The 21,330-nt window shown below is 42.1% G+C and overlaps 1 protein-coding gene across 1 annotated transcript in view; it reads right to left on the reverse strand.

Annotated features, from left to right (window-relative positions):
* Positions 1-1,655: 1,655 nt before the first annotated feature.
* Positions 1,656-21,330, reverse strand: part of PHLPP2 (PH domain and leucine rich repeat protein phosphatase 2) — a 72,851-nt gene continuing 53,176 nt past the window's right edge. The window contains exons 12-19 of the mRNA XM_029211522.1: positions 20,620-20,775; positions 18,096-18,296; positions 13,057-13,219; positions 12,720-12,850; positions 11,232-11,342; positions 10,199-10,393; positions 8,541-8,772; positions 1,656-6,373 (exon numbers count right to left, since the gene is read on the reverse strand). Of these exons, the coding sequence (XP_029067355.1) occupies positions 5,219-6,373; positions 8,541-8,772; positions 10,199-10,393; positions 11,232-11,342; positions 12,720-12,850; positions 13,057-13,219; positions 18,096-18,296; positions 20,620-20,775 (2,344 nt within the window). The 3' untranslated portion in view covers positions 1,656-5,218. The remainder of the gene's footprint in view (positions 6,374-8,540; positions 8,773-10,198; positions 10,394-11,231; positions 11,343-12,719; positions 12,851-13,056; positions 13,220-18,095; positions 18,297-20,619; positions 20,776-21,330) is intronic.

The following is a 21,330-nucleotide window of genomic DNA, read 5'->3' on the forward strand; positions in this document are numbered from 1 at the left end:
GAAATGAGAAAATATCTAGATTCTACTTTTACAAAAAGTAAAGCTTGGAGGAAAACAACAACTAGAAGTCTACACGCTAGCTTAAAATACAAACACCAGTGCCACAGAAAGCCGCTTCTGCTCCACCACCTTAGCCCGAGGCAGTGGCTGGAGTCCCGCAGAGTTTTCACTGAGTGGTAAGACAAGTCTAACAGCAGCAAAAATCAAACAACCCATTTCCCACCCGAACCCCCCCAAAAAACTTCCCAACACCCACTATTCCCACCTAGGATTTATTCCCTGAAACATACCCTGAGTAGAGCTTTGCCCGTGTCTGGGTCCGGGGCTTGGAAAAATGAGGACTTTGGCCACTGCGACCCCTGTGTGGTGCACTGGTCCAGCTCAGCTCCTCTCAAATCACTGTAGCGACATTCAAAGTGCCTTAGCAAAACTTGCCTTAGTTACTACCACTTGGCAGGTTGGCAGGTCAAGATTTCTTACTCACATTTTACAGATGAAATGAAGGTTCAAGAAGGCTAAGTGGCTCGCCCAATGGTTGACATTTCATTGAGTGCTCACTGTGCCGGTTCCAGTACTGAGCTAAGGAAGCATTTGTTGACATCATCTCATTTTAGCTCACAGCTGTTGAGAGAGAGACTATTATCTCCATTTAACAATCGAGAAAAAAACACCTGCCTTGGAGAGGTGAACTTGCCTAAAGTCAAATCTTTTTAAGTAGCAGAGGAAAAACTCAGACCCAGTGAATCACACACGGGAAAGTGTTCTGAGTGACTAACGTGCTCTTGTGGTGCGTGATGTACCAGGGAGACAATATCACACGAAGGAGAGAACACACTCAGAGAAGTTCACTTCTGCCACCCTGTAGGCAGGTGTGCGTGTCATGGAACCGAGGTATGAAAGTAGATGGTGGCATTGAGCCCAGCACATTGGAGGTGCTCAAGGAACAGTTGGTGAACCAAGTTTTCAAAATTTCATTCTGCTAAACGAGGAGGAAACCTGCAAAATGATTTCAACTGGGCCTTTATTTGGAGTGAGAGGTAGCTAATCTTGCTTGGAAGTCCAGAGATTATGGGAGACAACCAATGGGGAGAGGGGAGGGGAACAATTTAGAGGCTTAGCTAGATTAGATGTACTGTGTGAGCCAAAACTCACCACTGTCTTAAACTCTAACACCAAAGCCATTAGGACAGACAAGATGGCCAGATTACCCACTTAGTTCCTCTGTATCACTGGTAGTTCTGTGGTTTGTTTAAGAGGAGCTGTAGATTATTTACAAATTAAGTTCCCTCTAGTCAGCTAATAACCTGCATGGAAATAAGGACCATGCTTCCTGTCTTTGGGACTTCTTTAAACATATAAACCAAGTTAGAATATAATATTTCTTAATGTAAAATATCTTTATTGCTATTTCAGCTTAAATGGTGATCAAAAATATTTATTCTTGCCTTAACTCATAGCTTCATAGAGTGTTATGGAATGTGGTTTCATTTGTTATCTTCCCCTACAACAAGAAAAAGCAGAAAAATCCTAAAGGTGCTTTTGGTTAAGAAACTAATTTCACATACAAGTTAGAGAAAATTACAGTTTCATGCTAAAATAAAGTACTTATAAAATAACAGGTACTCCATTTTAAAACAAAGCCATGAAAAAGATTCCATTTTATTTTATTTATTATTGTTATTATTATTATTTTTTTTTACAAACAATAGATTTGCTGCAACATGCTCTGGCTCATATTATTGAATTAAAAAATTTAACACATTTCAAAAATATCAAAAATACACTATAATGAGTCTTAGGACTACAATATGACAATGATTGCACAAAACCATAAGATATGAACTCACTGTCTGGATGACATCCACTGGCAACAGTGAGAGAAAACCCTACAGCTTCTGAGAGATGTGCGTGAAATTTCAAAGGAGCTTATGTGTGATTGAATGATCATCAAATGAGGGAAACAGAGCAGGATTTACTGTAGCTGCTTTTCTCAACCCAGGAAGTGCTTACCCAACTATGGGGCAAAAGTCACTAACTGGAGAGAAAGATTAACTTGCCATTGGGGGAGTCTGAAAGTCCCCACCCAGAGGGAAGTAAAAAGTGACACAAGACAGTTCTATAGTGATGCTGAGGACATCACTGAATGGCTTGGAGACTATTTAATAGTTGGTACATTTATCAATAACAGCCAAGTGCTCCCTTATGGAGGTCTCTTCATTAGTAATTATTGAGTAGATAGAGAAGGTGAGCCTGTGGCTTCCAAGTACCTGCTTTTGCTGAAAGCCTACATGGAAAGAAGGGCATCATTTGATATTCAGTAGATCAGCCAAACCTCACTGGCTCCATCTCCTAGAAAATAGCACCCAATGATCACCAAGCTGCTCGTGTTGGCTCTTCTATACACCAGGAAAATGAATTCATCAACTTATTGCACACATACACTCTACAGTAGTATAATAAAGCCCTCTCTTGTAATGAGGAGTGGTAATTCAATGACTCTATGGTAGCACGGTAGATGTATGACATACTAGCATTCAAATTTTCAAATGTATTTTCGATCCATTTGGATAAAAATAAAAATACCATGGCTGCCAAGGCTTGTGTATTTTTCTTTCTTCCATGGGACTCCTGGACTGCTCCCATTAAGCAGGAGTGATGTTCTTTCAGAAATTCTCTTAAACGTCTCTATTAAATGGGAGGTACTCACAAGGACCTGAGAATCATGCAGAGGCCGGGATCTCTGGGCTAGAGGTCAACGGGCCTCTGCCCACCTGGGGAACACATCTCTGGGTGAAGTCCTGGGAAGTAGATTACATTCACCTGGAGGCAGATTACTGGCTTTCACCACCTGACAACCTAATCAGATCACACAATAACTGTAAATGACTTCATAGGTCAAAAGAGTTCTGTGTATTTTTGGTGATGGGCTATGGCCTTTTCATCCTCTGTTTTAACAAAGAGCAATTATAGAGGGAAATGAATCAAAGGAAGTTACAAAAAAGAGTAGTCAGTTTTGGTGTAGCCTATATTAAAGGTTTTAATACAACCTAACATTTCCTGAACATAAATCTACCACATAAAAGAACATCTGGAACTTTAGGGTCCTTCTGACTAAAAAGTAAATACATTTACTTTTAGTAAAGTCATTTCATAACTGGGTTTTGTGGTGGTTCCAATTAGTAGGGTGGGAAGCTAAGACAAGAAAAGGTTCACAGATAAAGGATAATTTTTAAAAGACTATACTATTGAAGTGGTATATTCCCAAAATAATTTCCAACACTGTCATCTTGGGTTTTTTCCGTCATTTTCATTCCCCCTCCCAATTTTTCTATTAAAAAATAAGGCAGCAACATACTACTGTTCCCGTCTTTCTTACAGCACCTGAACTTTGCATGAACCACTATGTTCCCCACTTCAAATCAAGACCTGAGTTCTAAAATTTTGCAGTAGCTAACCAGTAGTTTGACACAGAAAAGCTGTGTTCCTGGTAATTTGGGGACTCAAATTCAGATCCTTGATGGGTTGAACACTAGACAGCCATTGGTATGGAACCCCCCCAAGAGTGTACCCCACTGACACACGCACATGGGTACGGGGCCTCTGAGAAGATGAGGATACATAACCATTTGTGGAGTGGTCATCTGGTTTTCTACCACTGCTTTAACAAAACTTCCCTCCGCCCCCCCAAAAAAAAAAGACAAATATATGTATAGATTAACCTTATCTTTAACATTTTGTTTCTCATGAAACAAATTAAAAATGGTTCCACTCTATTTTCTTTTTAATTGTGAAAGTATTTAAAAATTCAAAGCACATTCCCCACTGGGTAACATTAAGCAATGTCAAAACTTCGCAGGAATAAAGAGGAATTAATTTTCCTAAGTACATCTTCTAAAAGAAAAGGCAACAGAACAGAATTATGGAAGGAACTGCATTTTGCAAGGGTTACATGGAATGTGCAAAAAAAATCAGTAAACCAGGTTTTCTGTAAGTTTAGGATTTTCTCAATTAAGTCTTTCAGAAATTAAGCCCAGTACTGTGAAACCATGTGAGATGGATAAGCATTTTCAGAAGAAGACTCTGTTAAACATTAAGAGGTGAACCCTCAACTCACTCCTGATGTTTTAGAAAACCATCTCTCTGCTCTAGAGTAAGAGAAGAACCTGCCTAACCCGGAAGCTCCATCCATCCATCTGTGCTCGTTCGGCCTCAGTCTGTTCAGAGTCATCTATAACTCAAGGTTACTTGCATGTAAGCAGCAGCAGCCTTGGCCCTACGTGCTAGGAGGCTGACTGCCACCTCCATCACATGTTATGGAAAGAGGCCAATCCCCAAGTGCCTCTCTTGTGACCTGCTGGGAGGTTCCTAGCAGGTGTCACATTTGTCAAGGAGTTATTCTCTTTTTGTGATTTGGGGGGAAGTAGTCTTAGTCCTCACTCCTTCCCCATCTTCATTCCCAAAAGAAGGTCCTACTCCCCTGTGTCTCAGGAACGTTCACAGCCTGACATCCAACAGTTAAATCAATTTCCCAGGGCCCCTCCTAGAACCCTCACAGCCGGCGCCAACACCCGACGACCATCCTGCCTGTGGACAAAGGCGCTGGGCTGCCTCTAAGAAGACTGGCTCGAGTGCAGATTCAAAAATAAAAAGTTCACAGTCAATGAAAAGTGCTCTCACTACATCACATACATAAATTATCTGTTTGATTGGTTCTACATTTCCAATAAACATCATTTTGATAGGCTGTATTCTCGTAGAGAAGAAGGAAAAGCCATGTGACTAGTCACGTTGCATCCCGTCAGGTTGAGATATAAGGTGATTTCTCTGTCACAGAGATCCAACAGCAGCAATCAGTAAAGGGAATCAATCTTCAGTTATTTCCTCCACAGAAATAGTCCCTTTCCTGCCCAGGCAGGCAAATTCTCAAAATTATCCTAGGAGAGAAAGGGTTAATGGCAGGTGGTAGGACTGGTACAGGGCAATGCCTGCCTGCTCCCCAGTAGCCCTGGGGATCCCAATGCAGGTTAAATGTGAAACTGAACACTGATGGTGTTTATAGCTTATCCAGAGCAAGACCCTGACAGCTCTCACCATGTCTGGCTCCGAGTTCTACCCCCCTCTCATCTGTGGTTTAGAAATGCAGAGGCAGAGTGCCCCTGGTAGGGTGCCCTACCCCACACCTCACAGCCTTCCCAGCGCCGTGGCCCCCAGGGGAGTACTACAGCGCCGTGTCAAACTCCTCTGCGAGCTCGGTCCGACCCTCTTCGCTGGAATCAGGCTCAGGCCTGCTTTCCTGGTGGTGTTTCATTTGTTCCTTCACTTCTTCTTCGAGGTCACGAGGTACAACGAACTGGTCCTCCGGCTCCAGCTGAGCAGGGGCAGCAAAATAGCCAGTTTTCTTCCTGGGTGCTTCTGTGGCCACTTCGATGAGGTTCAGGCTATCTCCCAGGGGCACAATCGAGCCATTGGAGAGCTTCTTTCCGTAGAGACAGGAAGTGGAGGGAGACTTCTGTAACTCCGTCTTGTCTTTGCTCACTGGCAGAAGGATGCCACTACTCACACTGTTCTGTCTTCGGATCCCAAAAACTAACCCTCTAGCACGTTCCTCGAGGCATGGGGTAGGAGAATTCTCCCTAAGAGTGGGAGAGTTCTCAAGCTGCCTGCCCCTACAGCAGTGGATATCTACTTCTACTTCCACCTTGCTGCCATTTGTCATGACCCCTTCAACGGGCTGGTCGTCATCACTGTCCAGGCCGTTGTCGGACTGGTTACTGGAGAAAGTCGCACAGGACGGCTGGCGCTGAAACACCCCTGATGTGGGCGTTGGGTGGAGGCTGCAGCGCCTCTCTGGCCTTGAAAGCAAGCCAGCGTCCAGGCCAACAGTGTTATGTTCGTCAGAGGCGGTGGATCCCACCTCACTGCTCACCTCTGAAGTAGACATCTCACTGCTGAACTCAGAGGCAATACCACTACTGGAGGAAGGAGTGGTTGGCTTGGGCGGGTCCTTGATGGCGGCGGTTGAAGCAAATCCCACAGGACCTGGGAGGGTGAGCCCATTCATTTCACAAGTGCAGCCCTCCTCGCCAACGTTCAAATAAACCACCATCGCACCCACATTGTCCTGACAACCATAGCTCTGTGCTAATGTGCACAGCTTCTTGGCAGCCGCTAATGGGTCTTGTACATGGCATACTGCGTTGACTGCTTCTGTGTATGACAAGTGTTCCCACAATGCTTTGTTTCCCAGAATCAGCAACTCATCCTGAATGGTAAGTGGAGTGGAAGATATGTGGGGCTTGGGGAGGATCCAAGGGTAGAGGTATGTACAGCCCAGCAGCCGGGTACAGCAGGTTACCCCATTCACTTTGTTGTCCTAGAGACAAGCAGAATGCAAACTCTGAGAAACAAGCAACAATGACACCGAATTTTATATCTCTCTAGATCACAATGCTTAGGGCTCTACAATAAAACAGAATTGACATGTTATGTGGTTTTTCCTAGGATCTGTGTAATTTTAAGTGGACTTACGAAAAATAAATGTATAGAATTCTAAAAGGACAAAATATCAAATGGGTATTATTCTGCAAATAGTTCAGAGGACTGAGTTAAAACCAATTAAAATTAAGTGGCTAAAAGGCACCTCCGTCTCAAAAGATATTTGCTCTAACATGAAGTATAGGCCTCAGCATGTTCTTAAATAGAGAAACATCTGTTAGAAAAACAATAAGCAAAACTATCAATTCCCCATCACTAGTATTCTTGGAAGGGCCAAAACTCAGATGGGTCACTAAATATGACTTCTCATTTAAAGGCAGAGTTGGGACTGAAGATACTGAATGGCTAAGAGAATTTTTATAGCTAAAGCACTGAATAATGCCTAAAGTCTGAAATCTGTGGCATAATTTACCTACTCTGTAATGGTTGTACCAAGAACGATGTAATTCTAAACTCAGAGGAAAATAACCCTGGTTGCAGGCTGGGAATGTTTATCTGCCAGATGCTTCATATTGATTTCTTCTCAAGATAAAACCAAACAAAACTGCTAAAGCCCTCAATATACTAATTTCATAGTTGCAGTCATTCTTTGGGTGAAAATCCTGCCTCATTTATCAGAATTTGTCACAAATTCTCGAAATTTATAATCTTATTTTCCTTACCTGTAAAATGAAAATAAAAGCACTTCTTTCATGGGGGTTATTGTGAAGCTTAAACAAAACAGTCAAAGTACAATGCTTAGCAAATAACAAGAAAACAATAAATGTCTGTAGTTATAAAAGTGTTTCCTACTTGTCCAGGACTCCCTAAGAAAAATCTGAACATTATCTAAATTCTGTAATAGACTAATCAAGCAAAAAGTTATCTTTTATCTTTCATTTGTCTTGACTGAAAGACTCTCCTAAGACCAAATTTCCAGAATCTCCATAGCATCAACCACATTATAATGATACTTTTTTTGGTTTTGTGCTTCCTTGGATGGAATCTTTTATAGTCCTTATTACAGAATTCTGACAGAACAGACAGCCTAGAAGTGGACCCACACATATAGTCGACTGATCTTTGACAAAGGAGCCAAGGGAATTCAGTGAAGAAAGGACAGTCTATTTCAAAACATGGTGCTGGGTCAACTGGACATTCACATGCCAAAAAAGAAAAAATACCTAGACACGGAGCAGCTTACACCTATCACAAAAATTAATTCAAAATAAAACACAGACCTAAATGTAAACTTCTAGAAGATAACACAGAAGAAAATCTAAGTGACTTTGGGTTTGGCAATGAGTTTTTAGATACAACACCAAAAGCATGACCCATGAAAGAAGAAAACTGGTAAGCGGGACTTCATTAAACTAGAAACTTCTGCTCTGCAAAAGACAGCTAAAAGAATGAAAGACAAGCCACAGACCGGGAGAAAATATTTGCAAAACATTTCGGATAAGGACTTGTATCCAAAATACACAAAGAACTCAACAATAAAGAAACAAACAATCCAATTAAAAATGGGCAAAAGATCTGAACAAAATTCTGCTTTGCAGTAAACAATGTCCACATGTAATTGCTAAAGTCTTTTTGAAAGCAAAAAACGTTATGCTAACTTCTGAAAAGGGAGAAAAGTTATAGAGATACTGATGCTTCTTTATTAAAAAAAAACAATACCAGAGTATACTAAGCCATATACAATATAAAAAGGAAAAATACTGTGAAACTTTTCATTTCAGAACAGGGATGTCAAACTATAAAACTTTTTTTCTTCTGTTTGGAATAACAAACCAGATGAAAATTAACCAAGGAGGACATTTACATTTATTTTACATGCTATATATGTCTCAAGGACCACAAATTAGGATTTTTCATTTCTAATTAATTTGATTTTTCTTTCTGCTCGTCATTAGCTGCTCATTAGATTTTCTTTTATTACTATTTTCAGGATTGGATACAATTTACAGGGCTTGATAGGAAGAAAATGGACGTTCACTGTTCTATGCAGACCAGCACTCATTAGATTCGGGGAGCGGAAGTGACCGGTGGAGAGCAAGATTCACCTCTGTTATGATGGCTTTTTGGTCCTTCACCCTCTGAGCCTCCTCTGGGTCCTGTTCCAGGCTGAAGACTTTAGACAGGGGCAGTGGCTTCCCACTTCGGCACAGGACTGCTTGGCACGTGCCAACGTTGGCCACGGTCAAGCTAAAGCTACTTGTTGGATCGGCAGTGTCAGGGCGGATATAACAAAGGAGAGCAGAAGAGCCCAGCTTCTGGCCAGCCATTCCTAATTTCCTGTTGAGAAAGAAAAGAAAATGAAAACATGGCAGCTAGTTTTAGAAGAAAGCAGCGGTCCTTCCTGTCCATGACTCCCTCGTTTTTTGCCGTGTGACTGAAGCCGCTTCACCCTCCTCCGTCTGAGGGCAGCCTCTTGATGTGGGTGATGATGGTGAAGACAGCCTTGCCTTCTACTCTTAGCTGAGAAATTTTACCAAAAGGATCTGGGTAGAGGAGACAAGGTGCGGCTTTCTCTGTTGCTTCTGCTTGTCTGATCATAGACTACAATGACCTAATTCAGTGGCTTCCAACGGTAGCAAATCAGAAACACCTGAAGGGCTTGTTAAAGACAACTCTGGGCCCACCCCCAGAGTTTCTGATTCAGTGGGTAAGGGGCTGGCCAATAAGTTTCTGGTGATGCTGAGGCTGCTAGTCCTAGAACAACACTTTGTGAACCACTTACTTAGGCTGTAAGTTCCCTGAAGGAAGGCCCATAATTTTCCTTGTATTTCTCCCATACACATGGCATCCATCCCCCTCAGCGCTTGGTACACAATGCTAAGTACAGATGCTATCAGAGCAGATGCTATCAGAAAGATCTGGTTTCAAATTCCAGCTCTGCCATTTATGGGCTATAGATCCTCAGCAAGTTGATGCTCCGAGAAATTTTTCTGATTAAAATACCCACCTCCACGGCTTGTTTTGAAAATTAAAGATACAGTATGAAAAATGCTTGGTACAGTGCCCAGCTCTTGGGAAGTGCTTCATAAACTGAGTTTCCTTTCCCACACCCTTTATTTTGCAAAGTCCCTAGGCTCAATTCTATTACTGAAAAATAGAATCCTTTCCCAACGTCTTTGTGTTATAATGACAGATAAAACCACCTCGGGCTCCAGGTTGTTCCGTTTCAACCTCGATTATACGAAGGTACACCCTCTCAGTTGTACGTACCCTTTATGCAGCCCACCTGATGTGCAAGATGCTCTATTAGCCACTAAGAGATTTTCAACAGTTTGGTTTATAGGGTTTTTGCCCTTAAGTGGCTTAGATTTCAGTGAGGAGATTACTTGGTAAATCCCCAATAATAAGTATTTTAAACACAAGAATCTGATGAGTGCTTAACCTTTTGTAGGTCTCTTATAAAAGATTACCACCTTCCTTCCCCGAAATGCGCATACACACACACAACCTTTTGCGCATGATTTCTGGGCTTTCCAGCTTCTCAGCAGCCTTCGGTTTCAACAGAGAAAACAGATGCCTCCACAGGCTCTTCAAAGAGCCAAAGTCCCCACATTCCATGCTGATGGAGAGAATGGTCACAGAACAAAGAGCAAGATCTCACCTTGCCCCTGTACTTATAACTGAGACCCTGACCTTCTGGCTTAGTGAGATTTATTTTTCAAAAGCAGGGCCGAGTTAGGAATTATTCAACCCACCTGCTTACCTGTGAGATACCAAGAAGGTGTGAGCCATGAAAACTGTGTCATTTGTTGACTGCTGTACCTCTTCCAAAAGCACATCTGCCATGGTACACTGGAGTAGGCGAGGGAGCTCCTCATTTCGGTCCCCATCAAACATGCCATACACAGCTCCCACGCCCTCTGCAAAGTTATCCACAGCTAGAGCAGATATACATAGCCTATCACAGAAACAGGAGAAAGACAAACAACGAAAAAAGTTAGTGGTAAAGCATTCTTATCCAGGGAGGCTTCTTTAAAAAAGTAAGTATTGATTGAGGGTGGAGAAGAACAGTAGTAAATCCTAATCTACACATGAAAAAAGTGTTACAGAAGATAAGTAAGCAGCATCTTAAAGAGTTGATGCCATAAGAAAAGGGGGAATTCAGCCACATTCAGGAGCAGTACATATTAGCTCTGCAATGCTGTGGAAGGCTGGGAAAATTAGATGTTTTCTCTTTGTAGTGATTAAGGACTAGTATCAACACCCTTCAGCCAAACACTCCCCCAGGTGCACAGCATACCTGTGGTTGCAGAAGTTGAGTTTATTATGCCTTGCAACAAGAGAAAGCACACCATGGGACTCTGGGGTATATAAGAGGGTATTGGAAAACTCTAGTACAGGATTTGTGTCTGCCTGGGTCATTTTGGGGAAGATCTAACAAAATGGGGGATCATACTAGATTGGGTGCTGTCAGAAAGCAGGGCTATTCTATGGTTGGGTACCTCAATAAATCTTATCTACAGGGAAAGAAGATTAGCATGGGGGCAAAGCTGTGATTGATAAAGAAAGTAGCAGTCACCCATCTTAGTCATGAGATGGGGTGTGGGTGTTTTGTGGACTGCACATTCATTTTGTTTTGTCTTACTGGATCATGGTCTCAGAGGAATCTTATCTGATGTTGGCATTCTGTGATTTGTTTATGTCCAACAGGAGAACAACATAGCCTAGCTTTCAGCACCAGATCCTTTCCCAGATGTCAGGGGAACTTTCTCAGTCTCCATGGCCATGATACTCACTTGTTTCTCTGCCCTGCCATCTCAGCCAGTCCATGGCTCCAGAAGGTTGATGTAACTGTAGAATCAGTGGTTGGCAAAGGTTTCTGATCAATTTTCAGGGTGGTGATATGGCTGTGGGAAGTGGAGGAAGGGAAGTTTAAACCGTATATGCTTCTGTACTTTACAGAAGCTATCCCAACAATAATTTACGTTTTTAAAAAATAATCTGTTGACAGACCAAGACTAATTACCAGAGAGACCAAAGAAAGTAGTATGCTGACCCACTGGCCAAGAAGAGAGAGAGGGCTTCCCTGGTGGCGCAGTGGTTGAGAGTCCGCCTGCCGATACAGGGGACACGGGTTTGTGCCCCGGTCCGGGAAGATCCCATATGCCGCAGAGCGGCTGGGCCCGTGAGCCATGGCCGCTGAGCCTGCGCGTCTGGAGCCTGTGCTCCGCAACGGGAGAGGCCACAGCAGTGAGAGGCCCGCGTATCGCAAAAAAAAAAAAAAAAAAAAAAAAAAAAGAAGAGAGAGAAAGGAAAGGGGTAGGAGGAAGAAATAGGGGCCAATTTTGTTATAATTGATGCCGTTCATTTCAATGAAAAACTAAGCACAACAAAGATTTCTAAGTTTCAACTGTCTACTTATTTTAAGTATTTTGATACAGTGAAGCCTTGGTACAATGAATGAGCTTGCATTGTCTTAGATGTAATGTAATGCGATCTGTGCCACCTAAATTACCTATGCCTGCTGTATAATCACACCCACTCAGGATGGCTGTTCTCTTGCTCTCTGTATGACCCTGCCCAACCAGTGCGTGCCTCACCCACACCCTACTCGCCTGCTGACCTTCCCTCTGAATCACAGAGCCTGATCGGTAAATGCCTGCATACCTACCTCCCCACCCCCACTTCACTGGGCCCCAGCTAGTGACTGTCCTCATCTTTAGATCAGAACTCTCTCTACTATGAGTTTATCAAAGGGCTGGCAAGGGGGCGTGCCTCTGCTCGTTTCCCAGGTAACTGATGAGCCAACCTCCCTCTATAACTGGTAACCTCCCTCTCCCCCAGTAGTAAAGACACTACCATGTCCTGCCCACCAGATGCTGCACACGGTGGGGTGTTGCTCCGGGACCTTGCTTCAGACATGTAAGATCCTCCTACCCGTTAAAACATGATGTCTCTGTTGCTGACTCTGGGCTCTTTCTTTGGTCTCGAGGTTGGGCAAGTACAGGGCTTGCAGGCCTGTGGGGTGCAGCCCCACACCTGCCCTGTAAAGATACTGGGGTACGGCTGAGCAGTACCCACGATGTTGAGTTCGAATATCTATGGGTTGACTGCTGGACAGAACACCCATCGAAAACTGACTCGAAGAAGAGAACTGAGGGGCTTTATGATCTAATTCATTCTACTCCTTTAATGAACTGAGGTCTCCACAGTCCTTAAGAAGAACCACACAAGGCTGGTGGGAGTTACAGCACATGTGGATTCAACTTCATAAGTCTTCCTACCTAAATGTGTCTAGCGTCTTGTGTTCCAGAACCAGATTTGTATTTCCAGTTAGGTCCAGGTCTTGTAAAGTAGCAGGCAGAGACTCTGGAATCAGGATTTCGGTCAAGTCGTTGCAACTTAGGTCTACAAACTGAGAGGAAAACACAGAGATTAAGTTAATTCTTAACTCCCTAAGGGTCAATGTCCTACTATATCCTCAAATTTAATTTCTTCTCAGAAGTCAATTAAATATACTGTGATCCCAAACCGCCACTTTCCTCTTCCTTAGGAGAAGAGAACCGTCTCAGTCACACCCCTCCCATCACCCCCAGACACCATTCCAGCGCACAGAAGTACCTGTATCTGAGGCAACTGCAGTATTTCCGGGAAAATGCTAATGTGGTTGGAGTGCGCCACCAGAGTGTGCAGCCTTTTGCAGTTTGCGATGGTCGTGGGGATGGTTTTAAGCTTGTTGCCACTTAGGTTCAGTTCCTCCAATTGCTCCAATTTATTTAGTTTGCTGTAAAGGAAACACCAAAATACCATACTGCACCCAAATGAGCAGCTGCCAAACAAGTTCCACAGCTGCCAGAGTACAGAGGTGACCGACCTGCTGCCCAATGACCAGCCAGAATGAAACAGCCACGAGGGTGAACAAACACTCTCGCCGAGCCTCAGCCGCATCTCCCTCCCTCTCAGTGCATTTCAAGGGCTGAACCCTCCTTGCGCTTCTACTGCAGCTGCTGGATCTTTAGGGCATGAACATCTTCCTATTATCTGACTTCTAGGAAGTGGCTGAATTGGCATCAGCCTAGGGTTGGTCGACCGTTACAGTACTTGCTTTGCCACTAACTAGTTGCAAAATACTGGGTAGATTAGTGTCAGCGGACATCAATAGCCTTGGCTATAACGTAAAGAAGTTGTACTAAATCATCACTAAGATTGTTTTTAGTTTTATTTATTTTTAATTTATTTTTTAAAATTTAATTAATTAATTTAATTCTTGGCTGCTTTGGGTCTTAGTTGCGGCACAGCGGGATCTTTGTTGTGTCACGCAGGCTCTTTGATGTCATGCACAGGCTCTTTGTTGTGGCGTGTGGGCGTCTCTCTAGTTGTGGTGCGCAGGCTCCAGAGAGCATGGGCTCTGTAGTTTGTGGCACGCGGGCTCACTGAGGTGCGAGGGCTTAGTTGCCCCGAGGCATGTGGGATCCTAGTTCCCCGACCAGGGATTGAACCCGCGTCCCCTGCATTGGAAGGCGGATTCTTTAGCACTGGACCACCAGAGAATTCCCTCCTTTTAGTTCTAAATTTCTAGGGACTTCCCTGGTGGCACAGTGGTACAGAGTCCTCCTGCTAGTGCAGGGGACACGGGTTCAAGCCCTGGTCCGGGAAGATCCCACATGCCGCAGAGCAACTAAGCATGTGCGCCACAACTACTGAGCCTGCGTACCACAACCACTGAAGCCCACACGCCTAGAACCCGTGCTCCGCAACAAGAGAAGCCACCGCAATGAGAAGCATGCACAGCGAAACGAAGACTAGCCACCCGCTCGCCGCAGCTAGGGAAAACCCTTGCGCAGCAACAAAGACCCAACACGGCCAAAACTAAATAAATAAAATAAATTAAAAAAAATTTTCTACAGTTATTCATAACATAATCCACCTTCAGTAAACATTTATCAAGTGCCTAGAATGCACACAGTGCTGTGCTAGGGACTGTGATGCAGGCGATTCACACTGTTCCTCCAGTAAGCAAAGTTTTCTACACAGTAAGCAAAACGTCTTAAGATGGCCTAACACCTTTATCAGATTATTACAAATTGCTCTGATTTCTCTTTATCTACCAATTTTAAACACTGTAAAAATAATAAACTGTTGTAACATAGAAAGTTTAGCAAATAAAGAAAATAAATCAATGATAATACCAATTTGGAAAAATTACTATTTTCATTTTGCTGAATTTCCTGCTAAATTTTTCATATGTAGATTTTACATGAAATTTATATCCTGTCCTTTTCATATATCATAAATATTGATAATTTTCATTGCTAGAAAATTGATAAATAATTTGTAATAATTAAGCTCAGTAAAATTGTTTTCTTTCTTATTACAATAGTAATACTCACTGAAAAAAATTGAAAAATAAAGATGAACATTAAAAAAAAAAACCTTTTAATCCCACAACCAGATTTAATCTCCGACAACAATTTGGTGGAGAGTAGTCTTGGCCTTTTTAATGCATGAAACTCTATGTTTCCAATTAAAACATGATGCTTATCATATGTATTGTTTAATAACTTTTTTTTTTACTTAATATATTTTTAAAATATTCCCACGTCCAAATTTCACGCTTTTCTCTTACACAATTCCGTACTTGGATCCTTCTGACTTATAGATAGAAATGCAGTATCTCATTCAGTGTCTTACTGAGCACCCAGAACTGTGCTAGATTCTGAAAATAGTCCAAAGGAAACAGAAGACTTGGGATTGTGCCTGTGCAATTATAACATTGTTCAGGAGATAACTTGACAGGAGATTTATTATTCAGTACGGAACATACATTTTCTTTAAAATAATGCTCTAAATTCCATTCATTCATTCATTTATTCATTCATTTAGGCTCTGTTGGGTCTTTCGTTGCTGCGCGCGGGCTTTCTCTAGTTGTGGCGAGCAAGGGCTACTCTTCGTTGTGGTGCGCAGGCTTCTCATTGCGGTGGCTTCCCTTGCTGCAGAGCATGGGCTCTAGGTGCACAGACTTCAGTAGTTGTGGCTCATGGGCTCAGTAGTTGTGGCGCATGGGCTCAGCTGCTCTGCGGCATGTGGGATCTTCCTGGACCAGGGCTCGAACCAGTGTCACCTGCACTGGCAGGCGGATTCTTAACCACTGCGCCACCAGGGAAGTCACCCATTTAGTTTTATCATCTGTATTCAGATTATTCTAATTTTGTGTAATCTCCTGTTGATCCTTGTCCTTACTTCTAACTTCTTAGCTTCATATTCTTAGGTGTGTTTTAAGTTTTCTATCAGCCTGCTTTTGACCACTCCAACAGTAAGAGTGTCGTCAAATTAGGTGGAATTCATTAGTTTCAGAGTATTACATCTGGTATCTCCCAACAGCTTCATAAACTAATGTAACTTGTCAGTGGTGCGTCACTTGCACTTTATATGAACATATTTGAGGCCAACTGAATTAATCTGATAGGATTTCAAGAGATCTATCACATCCTGAAATTAAGATTCTGTATTCACTTTAAAAGCCATTGTTCAGGGACTTTCCTGGTGGCCCAATGGTTAAGAATCCGCCTGCCAATGCAGGGGACACAGGTTCAAGCCCTCGTCCAAGAAGATCCCACATGCCCCAGAGCAACTAAGCCCATGTGCCACAACTACAGAGCCTGTGCTCTAGAGCCCGCGAGAAACAACTACTGAAGCCCGCAAGCCTAGAGCCCATGCTCCACAACAAAGAGAAGCCACCACAGGCCTTCCCTGGTGGCGCAGTGGTTGAGTCCACCTGCCGATGCAGGGGACATGGGCTCGTGCCCTGGTCCAGGAAGATCCCACATGCCGCGGAGCGGCTGGGCCCGTGAGCCATGGCCACTGAGCCTGCGCGTCCGGAGCCTCTGCTCCGCAACGGGAGAGGCCACAACAGTGAGAGGCCTGCGTACTGGAAAAAAAAAAAAAAGAGAAGCCACCACAATGAGAAGCCCATACACTGCAACAAAGAGTAGCCCCCACTCACTACAACTAGAGAAAGCCCCCACGCAGCAATGAAGGCCCAATACAGCCGGAAAAAAAAGAAAAAAAATTAATTAATAAAAGCCATTGTTCAAATTCTTTCAAGGAAGCAATCAATATCTCCAAATATCTCATTTTATAATCACAAAAATTACAGTTTCTACGTTTTTCTACTTTAACACATTTCTAAGAAAATTTGTGAAACAAAATTAGAATAAAAATAGTTTTCTTTTCATTCAAATTGTATCAAACATGATATAATTTTATATGAAATATATATATAAAATTTCATTCAAATTATATCAAATGTCATTTCCCTATGTTCTTAGTTTTTGAAAACATGATTTTTAATGACTACCTTTATGGTATAAATGGATTTTTCTGGTGTCAAATTTTCTTTTTCTTAATAATTTGTTTGTTATTTTGCGGTATGCGGGCCTCTCACTGCTGTGGCCTCTCCTGTTGCGGAGCACAGGCTCCGGATGCGCAGGCTCAGTGGCCATGGCGCACGGGCCCAGCCGCTCTGCGGCATGTGGAATCCTCCCGGACCGGGGCACGAACCCGCATCCCCTGCATCGGCAGGCAGACTCTCAACCACTGTGCCACCAGGGAAGCCCCTAATATATTTTTTAAAAAATATTTATTTATTTGTCTGTGCTGGGTCTTAGTTGCGGCATGCGAAATCTTCGTTGCCACGAGTGGGATCTGCAGTTGTGGCATGTGGGATCTTTTAGTTGTGGCATGCAAACTCTTAATTGTGCCATGTGGGATCTAGTTCCCTGACCAGGGATCGAACCCAGGCCTCCTGCATTGGGAGCATGGAGTCTTGGCCACTGGACCACCAGGGAAGTGCCTCTGGTGTCAAATTTTCTAAAAAAAAATTTTTTTAATCAAATGTATTTTGGAAGATACTTATTTCTCCACTGACACTGTTTAAAACTTTGACGAGGGATATATGTATATGTATAGCTAATTCACTTTGTTATAAAGCAGAAACTAACACACCATTGTAAAGCAATTATACTCCAATAAAGATGTAAAAAAAAAAAAACTCTGACAACACTAAATATCCCTCTTATGTCTGATAAATGTAGCCTGGCTAAATACTATTCATCTCTTCAGTGCAGCTACCCATGCATATCTTTAACATCCTGCATTTATTACACTGCATTGCAACTGCCTATATACTTGTCTATTTCCCTAATTTGACTGCAAGTTCCTTGAGGACAGAGACTATAACTTAATCACCACTGTTTCCCTAGTACTTACATAGTACTTGACATACAGTAGGCATTCAACATATATAAAAATGAACAAATTAATGGACTCAACAGTATTTTATATATCAGTGCTGAAAGGAGAAAAGAAAGAATTATCTTCAGAATTTAATTTATTTCATAAGCCTGTACTTTCTAGGTTGAAAATTCTCACTCCACTATTAAGTAAATAGAACTAAGAATTAAACACATTTTAACCACAATGTCTGTAGTTACTGATACTTAACAACAGGGTACAGATTTTCCCATTCAAGTAGTAGCATCACAGCACCAGTAAGTCGGTCAACATAAAGCAAGAGTACCCAGTAAAATAGCTGTGATGTAGTCTGACAAATGCAGAATCATGTTATGTATCCGATACGATCAAAGTTCGCGTTTGCTTACCTTGCGGGAAAAGTCTGTAGCTGGTTGTTTGCAAGATGCAAGATTCGCAGGTGCGGGTGCCCCACCAGGACAGGCACACACTGATCTGTCAGGAGGTTGTTGGTCAGGTAGAGCAGCTGCAGTGCACTCAGACTCTCCTCCCCAGTGCAAGCAGAGGGCAGAGACTCCAGACTATTTGCAGATGCATTCAAGTATCTGAGACTGACAGAACACATGCAAATCATTTCCTTTATGGCTACTGGTTGCCTTCTTGTGTGGAAACCATCATGCCATCTCAGTATGTAACACTGCCTTTCCATGCTCCCAAACTCATGACAAAAGTAATTTCCTCCAGGTAGTTTTCTGATTGATCCTACCCAAACAAAATTCCTTCTACTCAACTCATGTAAGCCAAGTAGAGAGGGAAGAATGCAGGCTTAGTTGTGTTCCCGGGATTCTGTGGTGGTCTAATTCTAACCCAGCTTCATGTTTTACTGTCTGCATGACCACCGAAACGATGTTGTTGAGTATCATGTGCACAAATATATGAACTGTGAGGACACCCTTTAGAAAAATGTTTGTCTGATTTTAATAGGATCATATTTATTTAGCCAATCCCCCTATAATCCCCTAATAATGGGCATATTGGCTGTTTCCAATTGTTTGCCATCATAGACATTATAATGAGCACCTTCGAGTCCTCACCCAATTATTTCTTTAGGCCATATTCCCAGAAGCAGAATATGTGGGGTCAAAGGCTACATATATCTTTAAGGTTTTTATACATATACTGCCAAAATGAGCCCCAGAAAGGCTATATCAAAGTATACTCCAGAAAGGCTATGCCACTAGAAGGATATACGATTGCATTTGCTCACACCTTTGTCAACACTGAGTATCATAATTCATTTTAATCTTCACCAATCTAAGAAGTAAAACATGGTATGATTTAAAAAATCTGCCTAGCATGGTGTTTGGTACATACAGAACATGCTCAGCAAAAGGCAGCTAATATTATTAAACTTCTGTGTTCTTAAGTCTTCTTCAAACTGTATGATCCACATTGCTAATTAGCTTTTAAGTTGTTGAGGGAACTGTGTGTCTGTTTGTGTCTTCATATATCCCAAAAGTGCTCCGTGCAGAGTTAGTGTTAAATATTATTGACAATTTGCTACAACTGCTAGGTAACTTCCTTACTAAAGATTCTAGAGCTGAAACTAATTTTATTCAGACTGTCATCAGAATGAAATGCACTGTAATGCATTACTAACAAATACTTATTAATTAACAAATGTTACTGCACTAAAACTTTCCAAAAAGAAAATTTCCCTCAAATGTTTTTTTAGAATTTCCAAAGATTTTATTTTTAGGAAACTCCACCCAAGCATATTACACATTAAGAGATGTATTAACTGCCAGAGAACAAGCCAGACACTTGAGGGCTAAATGCTTTTTGTGTGCCTCCTGCCGCCCAGTTAAACTACCACTGTTTCTCTCTGCTTTCTCCACGTCAGAACTGAAGAACAATACTGCCTTCTCCATATTGCAGAAAACTATAATTGAAAACGAATTTTCATTTAATGGTGACATATGTGTTAAATAAACCTGATTACAGGTATTAAAATAGGAAGACATACTATCTATTTGTTAATTTACAATGAGAAAATAAATAATACTTTTGGAACAACATAACTTTAAATGCACAGTTTTCAAAGTAGGGAGTAAAAAAGCCCTGCAAATAAAGAATATAACTTAGTGATAGCTTAGCAAAGCTAGAAGCAAAAACTAAATTAACTTCAGTGGTATGCCCATTTCTCCTAATGCAAAAGCTGAAAAGTACCCAAAGAAGCTGTATTAGAATGCTGAAACCTCTAATTGAAGATCAAAGAGGCTTTCTGAGATGAAGGCCTGAACCTTCCTAAGCTCTTTAAATCTGTTTACAACACTGTAACTTCCTAAGTACTTGATGGTTATTTCACCTTTTGAGTTGAAGATTCCTGCCTCAAAAGGCAGTGTCATGGGGCTTCCCTGGTGGCGCAGTGGTTGAGAATCCGCCTGCCAATGCAGGGGACACGGGTTCGAGCCCTGGTCCGGGAAGATCCCACATGCCATGGAGCAACTAAACCCGTGTGCCGTAACTACTGAGCCTGTGCTCTAGAGCCTGTGAGCCACAACTACTGAGCCCGTGTGCCACAACTACTGAAGCCTGCGCGCCTAGAGCCTGTGCTCCACAACAAGAGAAGCCACTGCAGTGAGAAGCCCGTGCACTGCAACGAAGAGTAGCCCCCGCTCGCCACAACTAGAGAAAGACTGCATGCAGCAACGAAGACCCAACACAGCCAAAACTAAATAAATAAATTTATATAAAAAAAAAGACAGTGTCATATTTTATTCCATACAAATTGCAACTAAGTCTTCACCCATAGCTGGATTATGAGATAAACACTTTGTAAAGATGGTTCCAAATGTTACTCCAATGACAAGTCCAGGCAATTTGCTTAGCCAATGATTCTCTGCTCTTCTAAATAAAATCTACAGTACTTACTTTAAGGCCTTAGAGAAGAGGGTATCTGGCAGCCTGGTGAGCAAGTTATGCTGAATATCCAACACCTCGAGAGGGATGTGCTCCACCAGTGCTGGAAGGTTCTGCACGTGATTGTGTCCCACCATTAGTTTTCTAAGACTCAAGCTACTAAGGATTCTAGGAGGATAGAGCACAAAGAAACAACAACAAAAAACGGACTTAAATCTCTCTTCCTGAGTCTTCCCTTGGCTCTTTAACTAAAATCAGTAAACTAATAGAATTGTGTTCTTCTAGACAGTATAATCACTGACAGGTACCTGAGCCAAGAAAGCAGCCACAACCATATGTTTACCCACCACCCACCAGGAAGTCATTCAGGTCATTCTGGGAAAAGGTGAATTAATGAAAGCACACAGCCCAGAACACATCTAAACAAAAAAAGCAATTTGTGTAATAAATCAATTTAGATTTTAGGTCTAGACAGATAGCACCAAAAATTCAGTGAATTTGTTATTATTAATATAATTGATTATCATAAGCTAATAACAAAATTTATTATAACAAACACTACTCCTTATTCAATTCTTAAAATGTGCCAGGACATTTAACTATTAGGTCCAGAAGGGTTAAGTGACTTTGATTTGCCAAAGATCTCACATCAAATGTAGTAAATGATATAGTCAGGATTTGGATTAAAGTCTGACTCCAAAGCTGTGTTTATACCTACTATGC

The sequence above is a fragment of the Monodon monoceros genome, unplaced genomic scaffold (genome assembly GCF_005190385.1).
Source record: "Monodon monoceros isolate NGI ecotype Baffin Bay Population unplaced genomic scaffold, NGI_Narwhal_1 Super_Scaffold_10, whole genome shotgun sequence".
Lineage (NCBI taxonomy): Eukaryota > Metazoa > Chordata > Mammalia > Artiodactyla > Monodontidae > Monodon > Monodon monoceros.